The following is a 22185-nucleotide window of genomic DNA, read 5'->3' as shown; positions in this document are numbered from 1 at the left end:
CTCCGCAAAATAGCCTCGGTAAGGAACTTGGTTTGGTGGAACATGTGTACGTTCAAAAGTTGTTTTATTTGTGCAACAGAAAACTCAGATTTGACAGATAGTCACCTGTTATAGACATGATAATATGCTCCATCATAGGGATGACCTAATAAATAGGTAACTTTGAGTTCCAAAACCAGAAACACAGATCCTGTTGGTACCTGGGCTGACGACGTGCTCCAGGTGACCCAGGCTCATCTGTTTGGTGATGCGGTAGATGAGCTCGCCTGGTTCGCTGTCCTGGTCGCTGGCCGACAGCTGCAGCGTGGTCAGCTTCTTCATTGAGTTTTCATCAAGAACCAGGCCTTTGTTCACCACCACAGAGGGAGGTAGACGGTCCTCTGGGGGGGGGAAAGAAGAAGTAGATTAGTCATGGAAGAAGAGGAGCGGAGGAAAATCATGAAAGGAAAGAAAAATAAACCCTCCAGGCAAAGATTTATTAGTAAAAGCATGGTGGCCTTTCCCGAGTTTATGAAAACAATTCATCCAAAAGGAGATAAAACCATTCAGAGCCGATTTTTCTCATGCTGGTACAACATGACAAATATGGACTGAGACAGTGGAGGGGAAAGAAACAGACTGATTTGGAGAGGGAGAGGAGAGAAGATAGGAGGAGCAGAGGGGTGTATTATGGTCCTGGAGAAATGACACAAGTACAAAAACCAGAAAATGTCAGGCGACGGAGAAAAAAAAAGGGAGTTAGGCACATCAGGAGGTGTGAAAGAGTGATATAGGTTTAAGAGATTTGGACAAACGGATGAGAAAAGATTGAGAGAAGGGCAGAGAAGTAATCAAAGGGCATTGTGGTAGAAAGAGTTATGAACAGAGAACTCCACTGTAGTCACATCTGAGAGAGCAGAAGAGAGAATAAGTGGAAAAAGTGTGGGAATAATAAAGAACAAGATAAAACGTGAGCTGGGAAAGATATGAGCGAATCAGGACGCTGCTGAACCGTGGGGGACAGCCAATCCTTTAGTCTCCAGTAGCTGCATTAGAAGTCTGGATTTTAACTGCTGAACCACTGTAACAGTTTGGCTGAGTCCCCAGAAAGAAGTGAGTGGAAAAAGTTTTGGTGTTTTTTAGCCGTCACAAGTGACAAGAAACTATCCAGCTGACTGAGAGACACCGAAGTTTGATGATACAGTGGACTAAATTTGCATGAACTTATTCTGCCCTGACATTTTCTAAAAATATATAGCTATTTAGAAAAAAAGTATTTATTTATCTATACCACTTTTCAACAGCTAACAGTGGCTCTACACAATTCATATTCAGGATGTGTCCAAGGTTCTGAGCCACATTAGCAAGCATGCAGGACAAAGGGATAAACTATTGTAATTGCCTTCTTTTCTTTTCACCAAATGAAGGAACACTTCAGCATAATTGATCGCTGCAGGTAACAGGGGATGGAGGAAACCCTACCGAGCACACTGATGAAGAAGGACTGGTCGATCAGTTTGTTGCCCTCGGAATCAAGCAGGTTGAACTTGAAAGACAGACTGCCTCCCTTCTCTCCTTTCTCGTGGCTGTACTGCAGCAGGCCTGCAAGACAGGGACGCGCACTCAGTGTTAACTTACTGTTATGTTTCAGCTCCTTGCATACTTTAAAGGCCCTGACACACCAACCCGACTGCAGACCTTCGGCAGAAAAGGCAGTCGGACTGACTGCTTCCCCGAGTTGGTCAAAAAAGTGCCTCGGAACACACCGAAGCGACGCCGACTTGAGCGTACGTTCTGCACGTGCGCGAGACGTAATACGTCTCCATAACAGCAGACGGTGCTAATCTGTATTGTCACCCAGAAAATGAAAACTGGCAGCTGAGTGGAGGAATGCATCACGTGGGTCTGTATGCTCCCGGATTTTACAACCGGGCATAATGACGGCTTCGTTCAGAATACGATATCACATTTTACGAAGATAGTTCACCGAAACGTGTTTCTGAAAACATTTTGAGCGAGAAATAGGTCATGCAGTTGCTGAATCTGTCTTAATTTCAGATTGACAAAGGTCAGTTTAAAAGATTTTTGTCAGATTTTGAGAGCCGTTCGTCACGCTCATCCCGCTCGTCATTTCCGGGTTAGCGTTCCACCAATCAGATTGGCCATTGAATCTGACTGCCCGCCTTCCGATTCAACAAGTCAAATCGGCCCAAATGAAGGCCGACGGCTCCTCCGACTGACGACGGCGTGGAACACACCGAACAGTCTCGAGTCACTGACCTCACTAGACTGTCCGACAGCCGATTATCAGCTTGGTGTGTTACTGCCTTAACATTGACTGCTAGGAAAAAAATGTGGTAAGTTACAATCTCTTCAAAAATCTTTTTTTTCACCTTTGAATTAAGAAACAATATCCCTTAGACAGCAAGGTTTTTTTTTTTTTTAATCTCTTATTTATCAATCTAGATCGTTTTGGTGTGAGTTGCCCATCGTTGGAGATATCAGCCGTGAACTGTCTCTTTGATATAAATGTGCCAAATCCCGGTTCTCATCCCAGGAGGTTTAGAGGTCAAATTTGACAAAATCAGTGACTAAACTAGGAATGCTGAGATTTTTTTTCTTGACCACCATGCTGTAGAATTCCAAGTTGTATACGTTTTACGACAAATATCTATTGCTTCTCAACTGACTCTGTCAGAAAACTTCTCGTCACTTCAACAATAACAACAAAACACTTGCTATATTTCTTGGGGATGAAGCAAAGACTTCAGCAGAATTACACAAAATAATGAAAAAAAAATAGAAAAACCTTTGTTGACGTCCTCCTGAGTGAAGCTCTGAACGGGACCTTTGACAGAAATCTTCTCCACTCGTTCACTCTTGCTGAGCTGGAGTTTTCCGGCCGGAGGGTCTTTGGTCAGGACGTACCTGAGCTTCAGGCTGTCTGAGTCGATGTCTGTACCCTTCAGATTCTGCTCTGTGATCTTAGACGTAGATCCTGAAAGAATTCAGAGAACCCAGTGTCTTTATCTCAACCTTGAATGCTTAATTTAAGACTTTTCTCACACTTTTTTTTTAAACTCTGCTGAGACTTTGTATCAACATAAAGTGCTAATAGGACCCTCCTTCCTCCCCTCTCACCTGCTGGGAGCTGCAGGCCTCTGTTGACGGTCATTCTGGGTCCTTCACTCTTCCTGACGTCCATGGTGAACTCCAGGCGGCCCGTGTACGTATAGATGCCGTCGGTGAGCGTGAAACCCATTTCATCGGCACCCCCGCTGACTGTTTCAGGTATGTAGACCAGCAACTGGTCGAGGACGTCCTGGTAGGTGAAGGTAGATCCCTGCGTGAGGACCCGGCCGTTCTCCAGCGGCTGAGAGTAAAACTGCCGTCTGCGGACTTTACCTGAGGGAATAAGAGATTAATGAAGCTCTATAAGAAGAGGGTATAAGTGTGTGTTAGCTGAATAAAGCAGCACCCACACTGCATCTGGTTCAGCACCGGGAATTATCTCAGTTAAACGAAGGATGTTGGATTTTTTTCATGCAGTGCATGAAAGTTAAGAAAAGTCTTTGTACTAACTAATGAGACTTTTTAGATCCACTAAATTACATCGCTTTCTCAAATCAAAGCCCAAGTTTAAATGGGATTTGAACCTAAATCCTGGAGCATAATGAGAGGACACACACACACACACACACACACACACACACACACACAGACTCTCTTTCTCTCTCTCTCTCTCTTTTTCCTTTATACACATACATTTTCAAAATATTTTCATTCTTTTAAATATTTACTTTATATATATTAGAGGCTGGTAGTTGAAAGTAAAAACAACAGAAGAGCAGATGACAATATATTGCACAATGTTTTATTAGATAGTGACAGAGGAAACAGAACACATTAACCCCTCAGCCACCAGGTCACCTCCCCTGATATTTGCTTTTAACACAAACACATAAATCTAAACAAGCATACCACGCTGTTATGAGGAATGGCCCCAAGCAGGTGTCTGGCAGGGGGGGGAAGAGTTGAAAATCAAACACCCAGCCAGTACCAAATGGACGTTTTTGGGTGGAATAATCCAAGATTCAGGAAATTCAGTAATTTCATATTGTTGTGAAAAAAAAAAAGGTTATAATGTTTAGCTAGAGGTGCGTAGAGGTGTTTTGTGAGCTGGAATTTATCTTCATCTTCACCAGATGATAAAAACATGCAGATTAGACGAGTTTAAAATAAAAAGCAGGGATTTTCATGGACAGAGGATCTTGATCGTGACATGGTCAAACATTTGAAACTGGATCCCAGTCCTCCTCCTACTGGTTATAAAAAATGGATTCCATAATAAACAAATTCACTCAGATATAATATGTAACTTTTTCACCTTTAAATGTCAAACAAGTAGACCTATGTTATATATTTTGATAAGTCTTACATTATCCCAAATGTTACCAACAATGTTCAAACCCAGACAAATCTGTCATCTTATTTAAGGTAATGGGTACATTACATTTGATTGCCTGTCGATGGCTTTTGTTATTGTTTTGATTGAGAGACCCCATAGAGGCAGAAAATGACATACAGTATTGTACGTTTAGGCAAGAAACAAAATTGGACATTAGCTGACATCAAAACCCCTGAGGAAATGTTGCTCCAAATATGTCCATGCGTAGTGAAAAAATTATATGTTTTTCTCTCTATCATAGATTAATAAAAGTATTGAATTGATCACATTGATTATAGGCAGTCCACTCTATAAAACAAGTAATCATTGACTTTCTATTAAACTGGCTCCTGACTAGATTCCTGTCTAATTATACTCACAGTGTGAAACAATTCAAACTTACGTTTCTCTGCTGACATGAGCTGAAACTTGAAGAGGGAATGCTTTCCAGACAAAAATTATTCATAAATATGAGATGTAATTTATTCTGCACTGCCTGTCTTCTTCTTCTTTTTTATATACTGTAATACAAGCATCCATAAACACTGGTTGGCTGTCTTTATTAAAGTCAGTATCCTACATCTCGAACAGAAACATAATCTAATTGGCTCGTTATGGGGTTGATATTTTTCTTTAATACAAATTTAGCATTAACATTTTTTGCATTTTTTGTTTCTCATCTGACAGTATTCCAGCATGACAAATCAATTATTATTGCTCTTCACTTTCTTCATTGAATTTTTCCTGATTCTGTAAACTTTGCTAAAATTGGGTAAGATAAAATATTGCTGAGTAAGAAATATATTTTTGTCCAGTAAAAATTAATTTATTTTAGTCTACCAGGCTTTGTCAGGCAGGAGAGAAAACTCAATTTGGGATGGTGAGGGGACGTCAGGAAAACAGAGTGCTTGGAGGTCAGTTGATTTGAGTGTGTGTCACGGTGTCGTGTGCAGCGAGTGTGTGAGGAATGGCTGCAGTCAGTGTGCTGCGCTGCAGCTGATCAACGGTGTGTTTGTCTTCTTTTAAACTGTTTAGGTGTCGGAAGTGAGAGTAATGTGTTTACAAGCGTGTGTGTGTTACGTAATCTCTTTCACATTCAGAACAATTTACTCAGCATAACTCTCTGCTGGGCTGTTTATTAGTTTGTGCTGTGTGTGTGCTGTGTGTGTGCTGTGTGTGTGTGTGTGTGTGTGTGTGTGTGTGTGTGTGTGTGTGTGTGTGGAATATCTGATAGTATACGTGTTGTGAATAGGAGTATGTGTGTGAGTATATATGCATAATTTCCAATGTTTACCTGCAGTAAATATGCTATGTCTGTATATATTTAAATATACATGATAATCTGCTTTTGAAACACATCTGTAGGTCCATTAAATTTGAAGATCAATAATTATGGCATCATAATTACTGCTTAATGGTTTGTTTAAAATAGACCACTTTACTGAAACACATGCATCTTATGGGCGAATGACAATTAAAAGCATTTGAAAGGACATGTCCTTGTCTCTCAGTGAATGTTTTTCGTCTATGCTGCCTCTTGAAAAAGAGACTTTCATCTTAAGGCAACATGATTAAATAAAAGACAACATACGTGTAAATGTAGATGCCTACAGTGTAGGGCTGGGTCACGTTTGAAAGAATTACAATATTAGTCCTGTACACTTAAAGGGATACCAATACCATTTGTACTTCGTTTAAAATTATAAACCTTCCGCATTTCATGCATTTGTTTTTATCAGACGCCACAGGCGTGTAATAAAGTCATACTTTCGAACGTTTTCGTAGCATCTCGGCACACTGCGCTCAGCTTCACCACACAACAGACTGTAGGGGTTGTAGCTGCTGTGGTGCTGGGCCAATAACACGTCACAATAAATCAAAGAATGCTTGAGGTGTTTGGCTGTAAGCAAAACCATACAAATAATCATTTTTTTATTAGATCTGGGTACAAAATGGATCGAATGCAGATATAATAATAATAATAATAATAATTTATACTTTATTAATTTTAACATTACACACAGGTCTGAAATACACTCACACATGCTCAGAGAAGTCAGAGTGAAGGGGCTGCAGCTGTCAATGGACTGGTGCCCAGAGCAGTTGGGGGTTCGGTGCCTTGCTTAAGAGCACCTTGGCAGTGCCCAGGAGGTGAACTGGCACTTCTCCAGCTACCAGTCCACCACCATACTTTGGTCTGTATGGGGACTTGAACTGGCTCCCAACCCAACTCCCTACAGACTGAGCTATGCTGCCATATCGTTTAACTGGAGAAGTTTTGATTCTACTTAGGTAGGTAGGTGTAAGTGACCCAAGAGAGACGTTCACAAGTCTGTTCTCTGGGGGGGGTTTACTAAGAACCAGCCTTCTTATCAAGAAGTGGTACCAGTTTAGTAGTAGGTTGATAAATTACCAGATTTTTCTTCGAACTTTAGCATTAAAAGAGACCAAAACCTGAAGTTTGATGAACACTTTCATCCAGGATGTGGAGCTAAAGTCGCGCTCAGAATCTAGTGAAGTGCAGTGTACATCTCTATTCTCAGTTTTATTTCATTTTTATTTTAATGTTTATTTTTGCAGGGACAGCGCACAATTAAAAGTAATTCCACCAGAAGTAGCTAGCAGCTAATTTGCATCATCAGGAACAGCAAGCTAACACTATTGCAGTCTCATAGAACAGCTCTGGCATAAATCCTCCCTCATGAAAGTTTTAATGTTCCATTTTTGTGAATTCAATGTTATGGTTATTTTGAAGTGTACTGCATCAAACTGAGAGGTGTTTCTAAAATTTTGTTGAACCCATTTATGTTACTGAGAAAAGACAAAATAGTCAAAGCTCCTCTCAGTATAATGAAGGTAGGATTTATTGCAGGGTTATTGCATTGGACTGCATTATTTTTTAGCTAGATAGACCTAATAACTGAGTGTAAGCCTAACCACAGTAGCATGTTTGTGTCAGTGCTCACCATAGGAAGGCTTCCTGACGATGGTGAAGAGGATCTCGTTCTCCGGTGTGTCCTGGTCGTGGACGCTGAGAGACGAGTTAGTGATGATGACTCCAGAGTTTTCCTCCACGTGGATGCTGTTGACCGCCACCACAGGCTCTCTGTCCTCTTTACTCTGCTTAGAGAGGAGAATTAAAACACTTCATAAGATAATACTCCCAGATTCCTGCAATCAAATGGATTGTTTAGCATAAAGTCAGTTTGTATATAAACACACTCTATACTACCACCTCTACATACACAAACACACCAATTCTTACAGCATGCATACAGGTCACGTGCAAACACGCACGCACGCGCACACACACACACACACACACACACACACACACACACACACACACACACACAGTCAGTGTCAGTGTCAGTGACAGCCTCATCAATTCAACTCAAGACAGGCTTAAGTGATTGATTTGGACGCTGAGTGTTTAGGCTGACAGTCTGAGGACAGAGCTGTTTACTTTTTTTTTAGCTGATGTCACATGCAGATTAAGAATAGTGGTTTGGTCCCAACTAAACTTAAACAGCTCAAACTTTTCCTGATGACACACAGCAGCTACAATAGTCAGTGTGTTTTGGTCCTCAGGGTGAAAAGTTGTCATGATAATGAGTAAAAATGATGACAAGAAATGATCGACAGATGTAGTTCATCTAATTTCCAGAATACAGTGAAGAACAAAAGCAAATGTTTAAGGACTTTAAAAACATTTAAGGGCGAATTATTTGCTTTTCTAACTTTCACCAACAACTGCAGACCTCCATCTAATAATCTCTAATTTTAGCTCTCACTTTTACTGACAACACGATAATGGGATTCCAGAGTGTCAATGAATAATTTATGTAACACGGGAGGAGGCTCATGGTGATAATTGGGACTGATGGAGGTGCAGGAGGAAATGTCATGAAATCTCCTAAATTAAGCATTTTCTTCCTGTTAGAAAAGAAACCAGTTACCTGGATGTCAATTTCGACGTTGAAAGCCTCTGTCTGGCTGTGTCCGTCGCTGATATAAAAGCTGAAGGTATCCTGTTTTGCCGGAGCTTTGTGCGAGCTGTCTTGTACGTAGAAGATATGGTCAGATGTAAGGTCCTCCACAGAGAAAGGCACATCGGGGATGATGACCTGCGAGCCGCCAACTGAGCCTCCTGGTGGACAGGACAATAGAGAGACAGTTATTAGAAATCTGAACCCCGGACGCCTGGGTAGCTCACCTTGTAGAGCGCGCGCCCATGTATAGAGGTGTACTCCTCGACGCAGCGGCCGCGGGTTCAACCCTTTATGTCTTCAGCTGTCCTATACAAATAAAGGCCTAAAATGCCCAAAAAATAATCTTAAAAAATAATAAAAAATAATCTGAACCCCGTTCACTTATCTTGAGTCCATGATATTTTAAGAAACACAGTTACTTTTATTTCTTGTTTTTCCATAAAAAGCACTATTTTTACATAAGTTCTGTCACTTTGTCACTGCCTATTATGAAACTCTCCATTCATGCACATCTCCAACTGAGACTTTACAGTCACAGCAGTCTCATAACAGTTGCACTTTGTACACGGAAACATTTACCGTAGAGTAACACAAAACTCATGTGGCTCTCAGGCGACTAGTTACCGGGCCATCACTTATAACATCTGACAGCTGGGACGACAGCAAACCTTGTCGCTTTTCCCCAAACAGCCTCTTTATTTCCCTTTAGTCGCAACTGTCTGGCAGTTTGGATGCAGGATAGCTGCACCGAGACAGTTCCTTTCAATTCTGGCACTTCATGACATTGAAGGAGAGTCGTAGTGAATGTACAAAATCAACCTTGAAATCTCTGAAGTTTGAGACAAAGTGTGCGCGTCATTGTCACAGAAGATGGATGACTCCGCGGTGAGCTGAGTCAGGGCTCTGCAGGGAATAGCTGATGTGTGTAAATCACATCACATCTCCATCATCTCGCTGTTATAAGGTGAGGGAAGGGAGTCTCCTATCTGAACTCTGATATCTGATCAGGATGGGAAATCACCTGCAGCCACCAGAGAAATGTGGGGACATTTTTTTGATCCGTTCTCAAACATGTTATCTGCTGATTTCAGAATGGAAAAAGAGAAGGCACACTGCTGACATCTATCTCAGATTGTTCCCAAGTTGTGAAACTATATACGAGTAGAGGAAATGGAAATGGAAATTGTTCAGGGACAGGAAGCCCAGATGTGTTAAGTTAAGCTCATAGGGAGCATGCTGTAATATTAATCAAAGAATTATGTAATTTCACAATAAAAAAAAATATATCTAATAACTGCTTTTCAAACCTTCAAATATTTCAGACTTTTAGGTTTACGGTTGCTTTAAAGGAATAATTTACTGAAAACATTTGTATTGAATATATTGAATCCTATTTTGCTGAGGAACTTCATTATGGTCTCCAGCCGACAGTGTAACCAAATTCAATGAAAAAATAACAACAATCATAAATTAATGTACTAGTTATGTGACCGCACACTCCTGCAAAATGTGTTAATGATTGTGTTGAAATGAAATAATTTAATGAATGTGTGATAGATAATTTAATAAAAACGTCTAAAGCCCCACTAGCTGCTCCTGAGGCTGTTATCTGATTTGTGTCATATATGTTGTATATGGTGCAGCTTATGTATTGTATTGTATGCATGCGTATTTTGACTTATCTTGACCAAATACATCAGCGCTCATCATGGGGACCATGAATATCCACAGCAAACTTAAAGTAAATCCTGTTGGTGTCCAGGTGTCTCACTAGTATGGACTGAAGTAATGGGCAGATTGATGGACCAACTAAAACTGCTAACCTCCGTCTATTATTTTAAAAATGCAGTTATATGTGTTTGCATGTTTAAATACTTCTGCACCAGCTTTTAAAATGAAAATGTGTATTTTTAGAGAATGTCTTTAGTGCGTCCCTGTACACTATGTGTGCCTGTTTCTCTGCTAAGCACACAAATGAAAATGCTAATGTTTTGCTAGAAGCTGTTGTGCATATACTGTAAATACAGAAAATGTATGTATGTGTGTATTCTATTCTATATTTTGTTCTGTAATGTAATCATGCAAATGCAGAACATCAACATGTGGCTGAATGCCATGTTCCTGCGCAACTGCACATCAACACACGCCCTGTGCATGTTGGTTTTGCTGAGGGAAAAAGGCAATACATAGACGGTGACACCGGCTAGCCTCCCCTGTGCCCCGGTGACAGCAGCAATCCAGTCACCTCACTCTGCCGACCGACTCTGCTGAATACCAACGACTGTCCCTCAGCCATCAAGGACATGGAGAGTGAAGACTGGAGCCAGCTGCTTATCTACTTCTGCAGACAATATAAATATCGAACTCCATGCATTTATCCTTTATTACATCTGCAGATAACTCTTTCTTGCATGTCATTTGGCAGAGCCTCATTTGTATTAATATGGCTTAACATCTGTTATTAAAAATGAAAAGTGCTTCTTTACATATAAACTCAATATGGTTATCTTCTGCTGCTGGAGGGGGTGTCGTACACTTAAAAAAGGGTGTTTTAACTTTATGTCCACTTACTAACTTCTTCCAGGGCTTTTAACTGCATCTCACAGCCTTCATCAGCTAATGGAGTTTGCTCAGTTGCCATGGAGTTGGTTCAGTCATCATCACGTAATCAGGATATCAAACTTCGGTCAAGTAATAATATCATACTTTAGGTCATGTGATGATGAAACGACCAATGAGAGATGCAGTTGAAAGCTTGGGAGAAAAGCTAGCAGGTGAACAGAGCTTGAGATAGACTGACTTGTATGCTGCATTCCAGACAAGTCTACCACAAAACGTACAATGGAAAATGACCTCCGACTTGACTGGAACCAACATAAGTATCAAGTAAAGGTCAAGCCCCAAACACACGTCATGACCTACATTTCCCATGATGCAACTCAATAGCATTTTAGTAGTGCCCCTTTAATGCAAAGCATCTTCTAACCTTTTTGTGTTATTGTTACGCAGTATTTTCTTCATGTGATCCTCATACCTCAGAAATGTGGATGGTTAACAGTGCAGTTTTGTATTTGTACATATTGTGCATAGCTATATGGTTGACTTTACTGTATATGTGAATCATGAAACTCCAAATACGTTCTGTAAAATTATTAATCATTTACATATGATATTACTTACTATACATAATATTACTTCACTACAAAAATCTTGAGTACTTTTTACCATTTCTGTTTGTATCCAAGTCTTTTATTTGGTTTTGACTTCCATTCTGCTCTTACAGTACAATGATACATTTTCCCAGTGGGGATCAGTTACTTTTCAACTCATCTCACCTTTTTCATTTTTCAAAACAGTTCCTCTGAGGGAAAGAAAAAGGTACAGCGGCGGTTGAGCAAGCATGCAGTCAACATTGGGACTTCAACAATGGCTCCATCTGTAGCCGTCTATCTGGTGGTGCTAATCCACAACATAATTAAGCTGTGACAGATGGTAGCGGCACCGCTAGGAATTCAACCCCGGATTGTGTGCGTATCAGTGTGACATTAATAGAAATGTGGAAATGATTCGGGGAACTATTGGAATTGTTGGGGCTTTATAGAGTGTGGTCTAGACCTACTCTATCTGTAAAGTGTCTCGAGATAACTCTTGTTATGATTTGATACTATAAATAAAATTGAATTGAATTGAATTGAATTGAATTGAATTCGGGGTAAGTGTGTAAGTGTGACTGTATACATGCGCAGAACAGTAACACTGTGTCACCTATGCTCATATGTGCACAGAATGTTTCGTCTGTTCATGTTCTGATTTGTAGCTTCACGGAGAAGGGAAGAAATAATGTCTGTACTCTAAAACTGTAAACCTCACAATGCTAATAAAACACACACACACACACATACACACACACACACACACACACACACACACACACACACACACACACACGCAGGTCTCACCTCTGTTGGTGTTTTCGATGAAGCCGTACTTTGGACGACTGACGAGCCAAACCAGCAGGTCCTTCCTGGGCGTGTCCAAGTCCGACACCATGATGTGATTGGTAGACAGCTGCACTCGGCCGCCTGCCTGGACCTGAACAACAAAATACTAAAATAAGTCCTTTTGGTCGATTGGTCCCCATGTTTTTTGCTCTACGGATCATTTCTGCATCGATAATGTTGTAGACAGATTGTAGGGTTAGTTTTTCGTAACAGAAATAAAGGTTGGGCTCTGAATAATCAGACATTTGGATATTAGAAGACATGTTAGATATTTTATTTTCCCTACCTCCTCAGAAAAAAAAACTGTGAAAACTCTCAACTCTCTCTAAATGGTTTTGTTTTTTTACACGTTAGCTATAGTTGCAACTGTAACAGTAACACAGCACACAGATGAATGATGACTTAATGTACTGATGACATACTTTCATTCAAAATCCGTGAAAGGGAGTGATCAGGAAGATATAGCACAGACTGTGCTAAATACAAGGTATTTACCACAAGAATAGCCTTTGAAATAACAGGTCCAACAAGTGAATCAATAACCAGCAAAAAAGGATTCAATGAAAAGGTTTTTGTTAACATGTTTCAATAATTGTAACTGATGGTTATTAAACATTTAGTCCCATTTTATACAGAGTGCTGATTCACATAGTGACTTTTGCATGTTAAAACTATCATTATTAAAACATCTAGCTTCCTAAATTAACACCAAAAATGTATTTGATTCTGAAAAATCCAATAGAACGTATCTGCTATTATCTGATAGTTTATTGATTTATCTGTTGAATACCTCAACTTCCGACTTTACTGTCAAGACTTTTTTGCCATACAGAAATTATAAAACTAAATCTGAGACTTTTTTCCAAATCCTAAGAGGAAGTTTAAACGGCAAAAAAAGTTGGCAAAAGTTTGTAGAGTTTCTTCCACTTTTACAATGTTCTTTTTAGTTTCCCAAAACCGTTAACAGGTGTACTGTACCACTGGAGAAGTACTACTGCGCGTATTGTGTATTTTGAGACTGTTCTGACTTAAAAGGACATTTTTTTCTCTCTTCTCTGTCTACGACTACAAAATAACCACCTCCCAGCAACTAGTGCATTCTTTTTCCCTTCAAGACATATTTCGCATTTTAAACTGCCAAAGGAAAATAATGCAACGATGGAGGATGAGGATGATACGTTACCGATGGATATTTGATGAGCAAGTAGGAAAGAAAAGTCCCAATATTCAGCTTAGAAGATTAACAGTTGTATCTTATGCATCAAACCCACAGTCCATCTCAAACTAAGAGGATGCATTCTTATGTTCACCTTCATAAGATGCGTGTTCACTTAAAGATACATTTAAAAAAAGAAACCCTTTAGCACAGAGATATTTACTAACAAGTGATCGAGGAACCATTACTATTATACTAGATCTTTCAGTCAAAGTACTGATAGCACACTGTAACAATACTTGTTACAGGTTAAAGGTCTGCATTGAAATGTTATTATTATTAAGTAAAAGTTTTTAAATCAGGAACATGTACTCAAAAGTATTAAAAAGTACAAGTGCAAAAAAATGTCCGCTGTGACTGTTTGGTTTGTAAAAATAGTGAAAATAGTGAGAAATGGCGTCACAATTACCCAGAGCCCAAACCACAACATTATTACTAATACATACATACAATTATTAACATTACTAAAAGGAAAAGCAGCAAATCGTCCCATTTTTGGAAGAAAAATGACTTAAGCTTTTATCAAAATAGTTGGCAGTTTATTTTCTGTCAACCGACTTATTGATCAATCGACTGATCTGACTAGAAGTAGAAAGAGGCAGGAAAAAAATAAGTAAAGTACAAGCACCTCAAATGTGCACAGTACTTAAGTAAATGTACTTAGTTACATTTTTCACTAACAGGGTTGGTCTGATCTGAGGGACAACATGTGTGCAATGGTTTCCTCTGCTTTGTTTGTCTCATTAATGACTGCTTCTGAATACGGGAGCTGCACTAAAAAAAGAGTATTTGAGGATTGTAGTCTCTTACATATGAGCTGCAGGGTAATGGAGGGGAAATAAAAGTGTGCAGTTTTTGTGTATAACACTGTTTATGTACTGTACCAGCCATAATATTGTAATTGTTTATATATTTGGATGTTTTTAGAATTGGACCTGTGAGAGTGTTGTAGGTTTTTGTGCTTGTGTGTGTTTCTGTACTGTATATAAGTGTGTGACTACCTTGATGCCGCTGCGGACTGTGACTACTGGCGGCTGTCTGGGCGTGGAGGTGATGGTGATGGTGCACATCTGGTTGTCAAGGCGATTGTTGTCTCCGTCATAAACAACAAAGTGGAAGATGTCGGTTACTGGCTGGCTGCCCGTCTCTAGGGAAGTGATGTACCTGTAGATGGAGATATTGGTTAGATTTGTTGTCTAACCAAAACCAAAAAGAGAACTGTTAAATGGAGTGCATGTTGTTTAGTAACTCATTTGTTTGATACAATAATTATCTTTTAATGAATACATAAATATCTGTTTATGTGTCTAATCCTGGACTCATAAGAGGACTTGGAAAAGCTTTTGCATTAGCCCTCCCACAACGATGCAGCTGCTAATCTCTGCAAAGCACTAATAAAATTGAAATCCATACCGGTATACTCTTCTCTAATCCTATTTAATTCTCATAAAACAATTCCCGGCTCTTGTTTGTACGAGCCAACCCCACAGAGACAAAACTAATACAGGCAATTTGAAGATTGCCCCCACGGAGGTTTGTCCTGCGCTAAAGCTAATCAGGGCTGCATTATGGAAATGAAGCAGAATGTGAATATTTATGTTTCATCTTTCCTCTCATATGGGGCCTTAGTACCTCTCACAGGTAATATCAGAGTGATGCTAATTGGCATTGCTTACGCCAACAGGCTGAGTCACTGAACGTAATGGTGGAAAGGATACAAAATTATTTCCTGCTAATTCATTTGTTTTTTTTACTGGATTTTGGTAACGTTAATGTTTACAGGGCTCTCGTCTCATGAGGAAAAACGTTAGATTGAAGGACAACGGCAAAGCCATTACCATTCCTCTGCTGTGATGCTGAGGGGAACATGATCCCCACCGACTCAAGCTGCAATCAGAGAAATTGATCACGGCTACGACTGCAGAGTGAAGAACCCTTAAAGCTCTTTTTATCTCTCACAGAGTGGAATCAACACCAAACTTTTAGAAACAACCTCTTTATTAAAGGCTCACAAATCCTGTCATTGCTTCAGCAAACCAAAAGCATATCACTCTTTCCTGCTCTCAAAAACGTTGTCATCATGGGGGAGCTGTTAGCAGAACTCTCTGAGCATTTTTTTTTAAATGAAGAACTAAAAAGGGGCTAATTCAGTCTCTTCTCTCCCATGGACCCTCATAAACCTTTATTGCTTATACAACGACTGCTTCAGGAAACAATGGAGGGTTTTTGAAAGTCATTTTTAGTTAATAGCTGCATATTTTATGCTGATATTCTGTTTTTATAAACCTCTGAAGTAGCATTTAAACCATCATGGGAAACTAAAACCCTGTGCTGATCCAAGGGTATTCTTATTTGGTGCTTTTCATTACAAGTTTTAGAGACTCTTGCCTTTGAAGCTGAGTATAAAACTTCCAAATCCCATTGGAATGACTTCTCTGGTCACAGATTTTTTTTTAAACAAAAAAAAAGATTAAAATCTCTCCAAGGTGTGATCATGAAGTACCAAAATAAGCTAAAAAAATGACATCAGTCTAACCCTGGTGGAAATCAAAAAACTCCTTTTCTTTATATTTGGTTTTGGTTTGATGAACTCTTCAGGTAACATTAATTCATTCTACATTGTCTACAGTGTCTTAAACCCAGTGGTGAAGAAGTATTCAGATCATTTACTTAAGTAAAAGTACTAATACCACACTGTAAAAAATACTCTGTTACAAGTATAAGTCCTGCATGAAAATGTTACATAAGTAAAAGTATGTAAGTATCATCAGGAAAATGTACTTAAAGTATTAAAAGTAAAAGTACTCAATGCAGAAAAATCCTCACATTTTAGAAACGGGAAACAATCACAACAGTTCTGTCAATCAAAGTGTTTAATCGTCTAGTCATTTCAGCTGGACTTGTAGGCCTGTGTATTATTGGGTAGTTTATTTTACAATAAAACATCGTATTTTATAAACTACATGTGTGTATACGTGTGTTTTGTGTGCAAAAATCTTAATTTGTGAAGTAACTAGTAACTAAAGCTGTCAGATTAATGAAGTGGAGTAAAAAGTATAATATTTCTCTGAAATGTAGCGGAGTAGATGTAGAAAGTGGCATGAAAAGAAAAGACTCAAGTACAAAGTACCTCAAAGTTGTACTTAAGTACAGTACTTGAGTAAATGTACTCAATTACATTCCACCACTGCTTAAACCCTCCAACATTTGCTCAAAGGACCAACAGACTGCCTGTATTCCCTCCGACCTGATCCTGTGCTTGCTGATGTCCTCCATGGTGAAGGAGGAGTACTCCCTCAGCTCCTGGTGCTCCTGCTGCGACTGGCTCCTGGTCAGGATGCCGTACATCGGCACCGACACCAACTGGATCTGAATCTGGTCATCTGGGGACGTGATGTCCTGTGAGAGCCAAAACACCATAACAACTACAAGTTTAAAGAACGTTCCTATCATGAAATCATTCTGCCTCTGCGATGCATAAGGAGCATAACATGATCCACTTCCTTAATTAAAGGTGCCCTGCCACACGTATTTCATTACTTTGTGGTAATGTCTGAAGTTCTACCATGGACTCTGTAACATTTTAGGTGGAAAAAATGCCTTGGTTACCTTGTTTCAAACCATTCTAGTGTGGTATAGAAAGCCTGCGGGAAGACTCAGCTCGATTTGTGCCAGTTCTCATTAATATTCAACGAGCTAAACTGCTTGACTCTGATTGGCTGACAGCTAGCCAATGAGAGCCTGGCTATCAGCATCCTTTACCCAGCGCAACTGGGCGAGCACATGAATAGTAATGAGCTCAGGCAACACCACGTCAGACTGACCGGCTTTTGTAATTGGCTGATTTCTCCGCTTATTTCTTTTCAGTGGCTTGAGCTGACAGAGGAGGTAGCAGTTCATTTTAACATTCATAACATAACACAAACACATATGGACCTAACATATTTCAAAATATGCAAGTAAAAACGGTTTTGTGTGGCAGGGCACCTTTAAAACGTTTTACGGAGCTCCAAAATTCAACACGGCAACAAAAACCTCAAAGCAGATACTTAAAGTGTGTTCACCTTATTTAACAAATACTTTAGATTAGAACAATAGTCTACAGCTGATGGTTAAACAAGTTAAACCTGAACACAGATGCCTCATTTTCAGGTTTGAAGTTAATGGAAAAGGAAGAAAAAAAACAATAACCAATAACAGCTCACTGCGATAATTTATGTATATGTTAAAGGTGCTGTAGGTAGGATTGTGAAGATCCAGGACTTCAGAAACATTTGAATATCAACAACTTCTCAATCCCTCCCCCCTTTCTGCTAAAGCCCAAAACGGTCTCCTAAGCCCCTCCCCCCACAAGGGAGAAGGAATACGTGTGCATGAGCAGTGATTGACACGCAGTTAGACACCCCCCCTGGCCCTGATTGGTGCATCTGAACAGGGAGCTGTGGATTTTTGCGAATCACACTACAGGCTGTAGGTGTTGCCAGAGGAGCCGGATTCTTGTTTAAATGACCTGCTTCATGTAGTTCTACTGGAACATAGGGGCATTTTCAGCAAATATGACAGAAAGTTAGTTTTATAAGTTTTACCTACTGCACCTTTAATGGTAAAATACTAATGTAAAATGCATTTGGGAATGCTAGAGGGTAAACAAAGGTATAATGTACTTCAATGGTATGTACAGTATGTTACATTTCACAGCATTTGCTAAGCTTGCATAGACCCAGGAGAGGAAGATTTGCTGCTTCCTGTTATAAAAAAGTGACAGGAAGAATGTGTTGGTTGTTTTTTGATAAAAGTATAAAATATTTTTTAATACAGATCTATATATTTTTACCGAATGTATGATCTGATATATTTAAAAACAAACTTTATATCTACTGGTGTCCAATGCCAAGCTTGCTCGGTTTTACTAGCATTTTTCTCCAAAACAAAACCTGAAATAGCAGCTTGAATGACTCAATGTGTTGAAGAAAAATGTAAAACAACACTTTATCTCATCTTCAAACCAAAAGAAAACACTACTATCTCAGTTATAGCCGTCACTCATCTCTGTTTAACTCACAGTATAAGCCAGGTGTGAGCGCCTGATCACGGTGCTGCTTTTCTCGCCCACTTCCAGCGACAGAGTGGCTGCCGGGTCACGTTGGGGCCCGTCGCCCCCGGCGCCCAGCACCGCCACCGTCACCACTGTGGTCGCCATGGAGATGCCGTCGCTTACAGAGAAGGTGATGGCGTCGTCCTGGGTGGTGAGGCCGGCGTGTCGGTAGAGCAGAACGTTACGAGTGATGTCGCTGAAGGTGAAGATGTCACCTGAAAGGATGGAGAAGGTGTGAATGGAGACATTAAAGGACAAATCCAGCGCAAAATGAACCTAGGGGTTAATAACACATGTGTACCGAGTCGACCGTTGTCTGGGATATGTTTTCATGCTAATCGCATGTGACCAGTTTTAGGGGCACGGGTAAAGTAAAAAGAAATCGCTATTTCTATACCACTAACAAGGCTCAAAATAGCACCACATTTCCACGGTAGCATAATGAGGGTCCCTACACATAAACCGAAGCGTTGAGAACTTTGTAAGTGTACAGACAGATTATTAAAAAGATAGTTTATAAAGATAGACAAAAAGTCACAAATATACAGGCGGGCGCCATCTTGGGAAAACAGTCACGACCAGTCGAACAACGAACGCCGTGCAACCAGCAACCGGTAACATAGCTCAAGCACGGCGTTCGTCCAATCAGATTTTGCATCCCTTGTAATTAAACTCTGTAGCTCCTTATTGTATAGTTGTTGCAGGGGTGGAGAAGATTAATTGAAAGAGGTTAGGACCGCGTGCGAGTCACTCAAGCAGTCAGCAGCTGGCACGCTCCCCCAGTGACGAGAAGCGGAGCGCACAGAGCAAAAGTCTGTCCTGCTGCGCGCGGTCTATACTTCTTTTACAATCCTCTTGTCATCATGTTTTTCTGCCACAAACGCAAACGTTGCATATATCGCCGCGGCTTGCTGGTCTGAGGGGCAGGATGTGGTGATCATTGGGGCGAACGGATTGCTCCTGTATGGGCGGTGGGACACAACTTGCATCTTACTTTGGATCATCTTTTACTATTTCAGAGTGCACCCACACTTTACATTTTCTTTTCCCAGATATTTTCAATTCAAGATTTAAATCCCTGCCGCGGGCACGGATAATAGAAAGTGAAACTTAAATCTGTCATGTGGTGGTTGGATTTATTCAGATGTAAAAAAAAAAGATGTATTAAAAGCTTCTTTCTTTGCACATTTTTATTGACAGCATTATATGTTGATATTTATATCACAATATGCTGTATAATAACTTATCGGGAGAAAACAGGTAGTTATATGTAAAATCCAACTTGAGCACCCCCCATATATCCAAAAACGGCATGATCCTTGTTTTATAATGCCTCTGCGAAGATTTGACTGTGAGATTGGCAGTCAAGTCAGGCTCCTTCGATCGAAGCATCAAAATTTGACTATTCGGGGTCACCCTTAGTTATGTGTGTGTATTATCTCACCGTTGCTCATGCTGGTGTGTGTGTTGCCATCGGTCTTAACCAGCTCTCCATGGACTGGACCCTCAACCAGCTCAAACTCCAGCTCATCGGGAGCCGTGTCAGCGTCGCTCACTGCCAGCTGCTGACCGCCTACACACACACACACACACACACACACACACGCGCACACGCACACGCACACACACACACACACACACACACACAAACAGGAGAACAGGAGCGTTAAGAGAGATGAAGCAGGAGAAGGAGAAAATGTACTGTCTGTACCAGGCTGCACACTCACACACACAAAGCTCTTTCTCCAGTATTGTTGCTCAACAGGGTTGTACTTCAGAGCTCATTACCTCACACAGACCACTTCATCATTTACTGGATCTCTTCACCACAGGCTGTCTTTTTGGAAGCGCGTGTGTGTGTGTGTGTGTGTGTGTGTGTGTGTGTGTGTGTGTGCATGTGTGTGTGTCTATTCTTCTCTTACCAATGGAGGCCTGTCCTCCCAAGCTGACCTCCAGCAGCGGGTCCAGGACCTGAAACACTGGTGGCTGCTGATGGTTCGACAGCAGCAGGACGGCAAAGTCCAACTCAGGAGTGGTGTGTTCACCGTCCGTCACTGAGACACACATACAACAATTTAAAAAGTGTACACACAAAACACGCAGACAAAAGGCAGAGAAACACACACAAGAATAAGGAAATGAATCAAATAAGAAAATACTTTTTGAAACAAACACACACCTTAGATGCTAATTATCTGCCTAGATCAATTACTGAGGAACATTTTATAAAAGAGTAAAACTGGGAGGAAAAAAAGAACCTCATCAGCTTCCTCAAGACGAATCACTAAACACAAGATTATTAATATGATCATTAATAAGAGAAAGAAAGAAAGAAAGGAAAAAAACATAGGATGACAGGAGCTGTAATTAAAAATCTCAAAGAATCAATTACCCAAACTGCTGAAACAATTTATTAGGGATTCAGGTGGAAACCTGTTACACTCACCAAATGGTTTCAATGTTTTTTGGCTTTATTGGCTGCACTTGTCACTTCTACACAAGACAAATTTAACGAACCAAGAAAGTACAGCAAGCCAATTATCACATTTGGATATCAATCATAAGATTCATAAGATTGACAGAGCAAAAAAGTATCTGCATCACATTTTATTCCAGTGAAATGTTTGCGCATTTCACTGAAATAGAAGTAGCCATTAATGTAGTGTAGGGCTGTGAATATAGGGTTGCAAAGGGTCGTTCAACGTCCCTAAATTTATGAAGGGAAGTTAAAGGGAATCTAGGGTATTTATTAAAAATAGGGTCCAGATAAAAAAATATGGAAGTTTCCCTTCAAGCTTGTGAATTTTTGGAAAAAACATATTTTTTCACAATTCCAATATAAGAATTGTATATAGTGAACTTACTAGGGGGTAAAATACAAATGAAATCTGACAAGAAGGAAGTCCATGTAGAGGATACGGAGGCCTGAGAAGATTTCTTTTTTTTTTTTAGAAAGAAGTCTTTTATTTTGGAGGGGGTCATAGGGAATGTATTTTTCATTTTGTTCAATGGAAGTTCAATACAATGTTAAATGAGTCAAATAATTGAATTTGATTAATTTCTATTAGAAGGGTTTATTATTATCTTATGGTTTGGTGAAGGGTTGTTTCTATCTATGTATTTCGTTTTATTCACATTATTCCCATAAATTCCAATGGAAAGTTTCCAACTTGAATATTGCCAGAACTTTGCTGATTAATTGAGAACTAATTTCAGTACAATATTTCTCTCTTAAATGTACAGTAATGGAGTAGAAATATATAGAAAGTTTCCTTTTAAAGACAAAAGTGAAGCTTGGATCGTGTGTGTGTGTGTGTGTGTGTGTGTGTGTGTGTGTGTGTGTGTGTGTGTGTGTGTGTGTGTGTGTGTGTGTGTGTGTGTGTGTGTGTGTGTGTGTGTGTGTGTGTGTGTGTGTGTGTGTGTGTGTGTGTGCCTCAAGGTCTTCACTAAAGGGA

General features: G+C 40.0%; 1 protein-coding gene across 2 annotated transcripts in view; it reads right to left on the bottom strand.

Annotated features, from left to right (window-relative positions):
* The window catches only part of fras1 (Fraser extracellular matrix complex subunit 1), a 270430-nt gene that overhangs the window by 44862 nt on the left and 203383 nt on the right, over positions 1–22185 (bottom strand). Inside the window, exons 35-46 of one of the 2 annotated variants that reach the window (XM_031305293.2) lie at positions 20653–20784; positions 20175–20303; positions 18698–18945; positions 16883–17034; positions 14637–14799; positions 12378–12510; positions 8386–8576; positions 7393–7546; positions 3121–3384; positions 2789–2977; positions 1462–1581; positions 201–380 (exon numbers count right to left, since the gene is read on the bottom strand). In XM_031305293.2, the coding sequence (XP_031161153.1) occupies positions 201–380; positions 1462–1581; positions 2789–2977; positions 3121–3384; positions 7393–7546; positions 8386–8576; positions 12378–12510; positions 14637–14799; positions 16883–17034; positions 18698–18945; positions 20175–20303; positions 20653–20784 (2055 nt within the window). Of the gene's footprint in view, positions 1–200; positions 381–1461; positions 1582–2788; positions 2978–3120; positions 3385–7392; positions 7550–8385; positions 8577–12377; positions 12511–14636; positions 14800–16882; positions 17035–18697; positions 18946–20174; positions 20304–20652; positions 20785–22185 lie in introns of both variants that reach the window. The other variant, XM_031305292.2, reaches the window with a different exon arrangement.

The sequence above is a fragment of the Sander lucioperca genome, chromosome 2 (assembly GCF_008315115.2).
Source record: "Sander lucioperca isolate FBNREF2018 chromosome 2, SLUC_FBN_1.2, whole genome shotgun sequence".
NCBI classification, from domain to species: Eukaryota; Metazoa; Chordata; class Actinopteri; order Perciformes; family Percidae; genus Sander; species Sander lucioperca.
The sequence above is the reverse complement of the archived record's forward strand: the minus strand, read 5'-3'. Positions and strand labels throughout refer to the sequence as shown.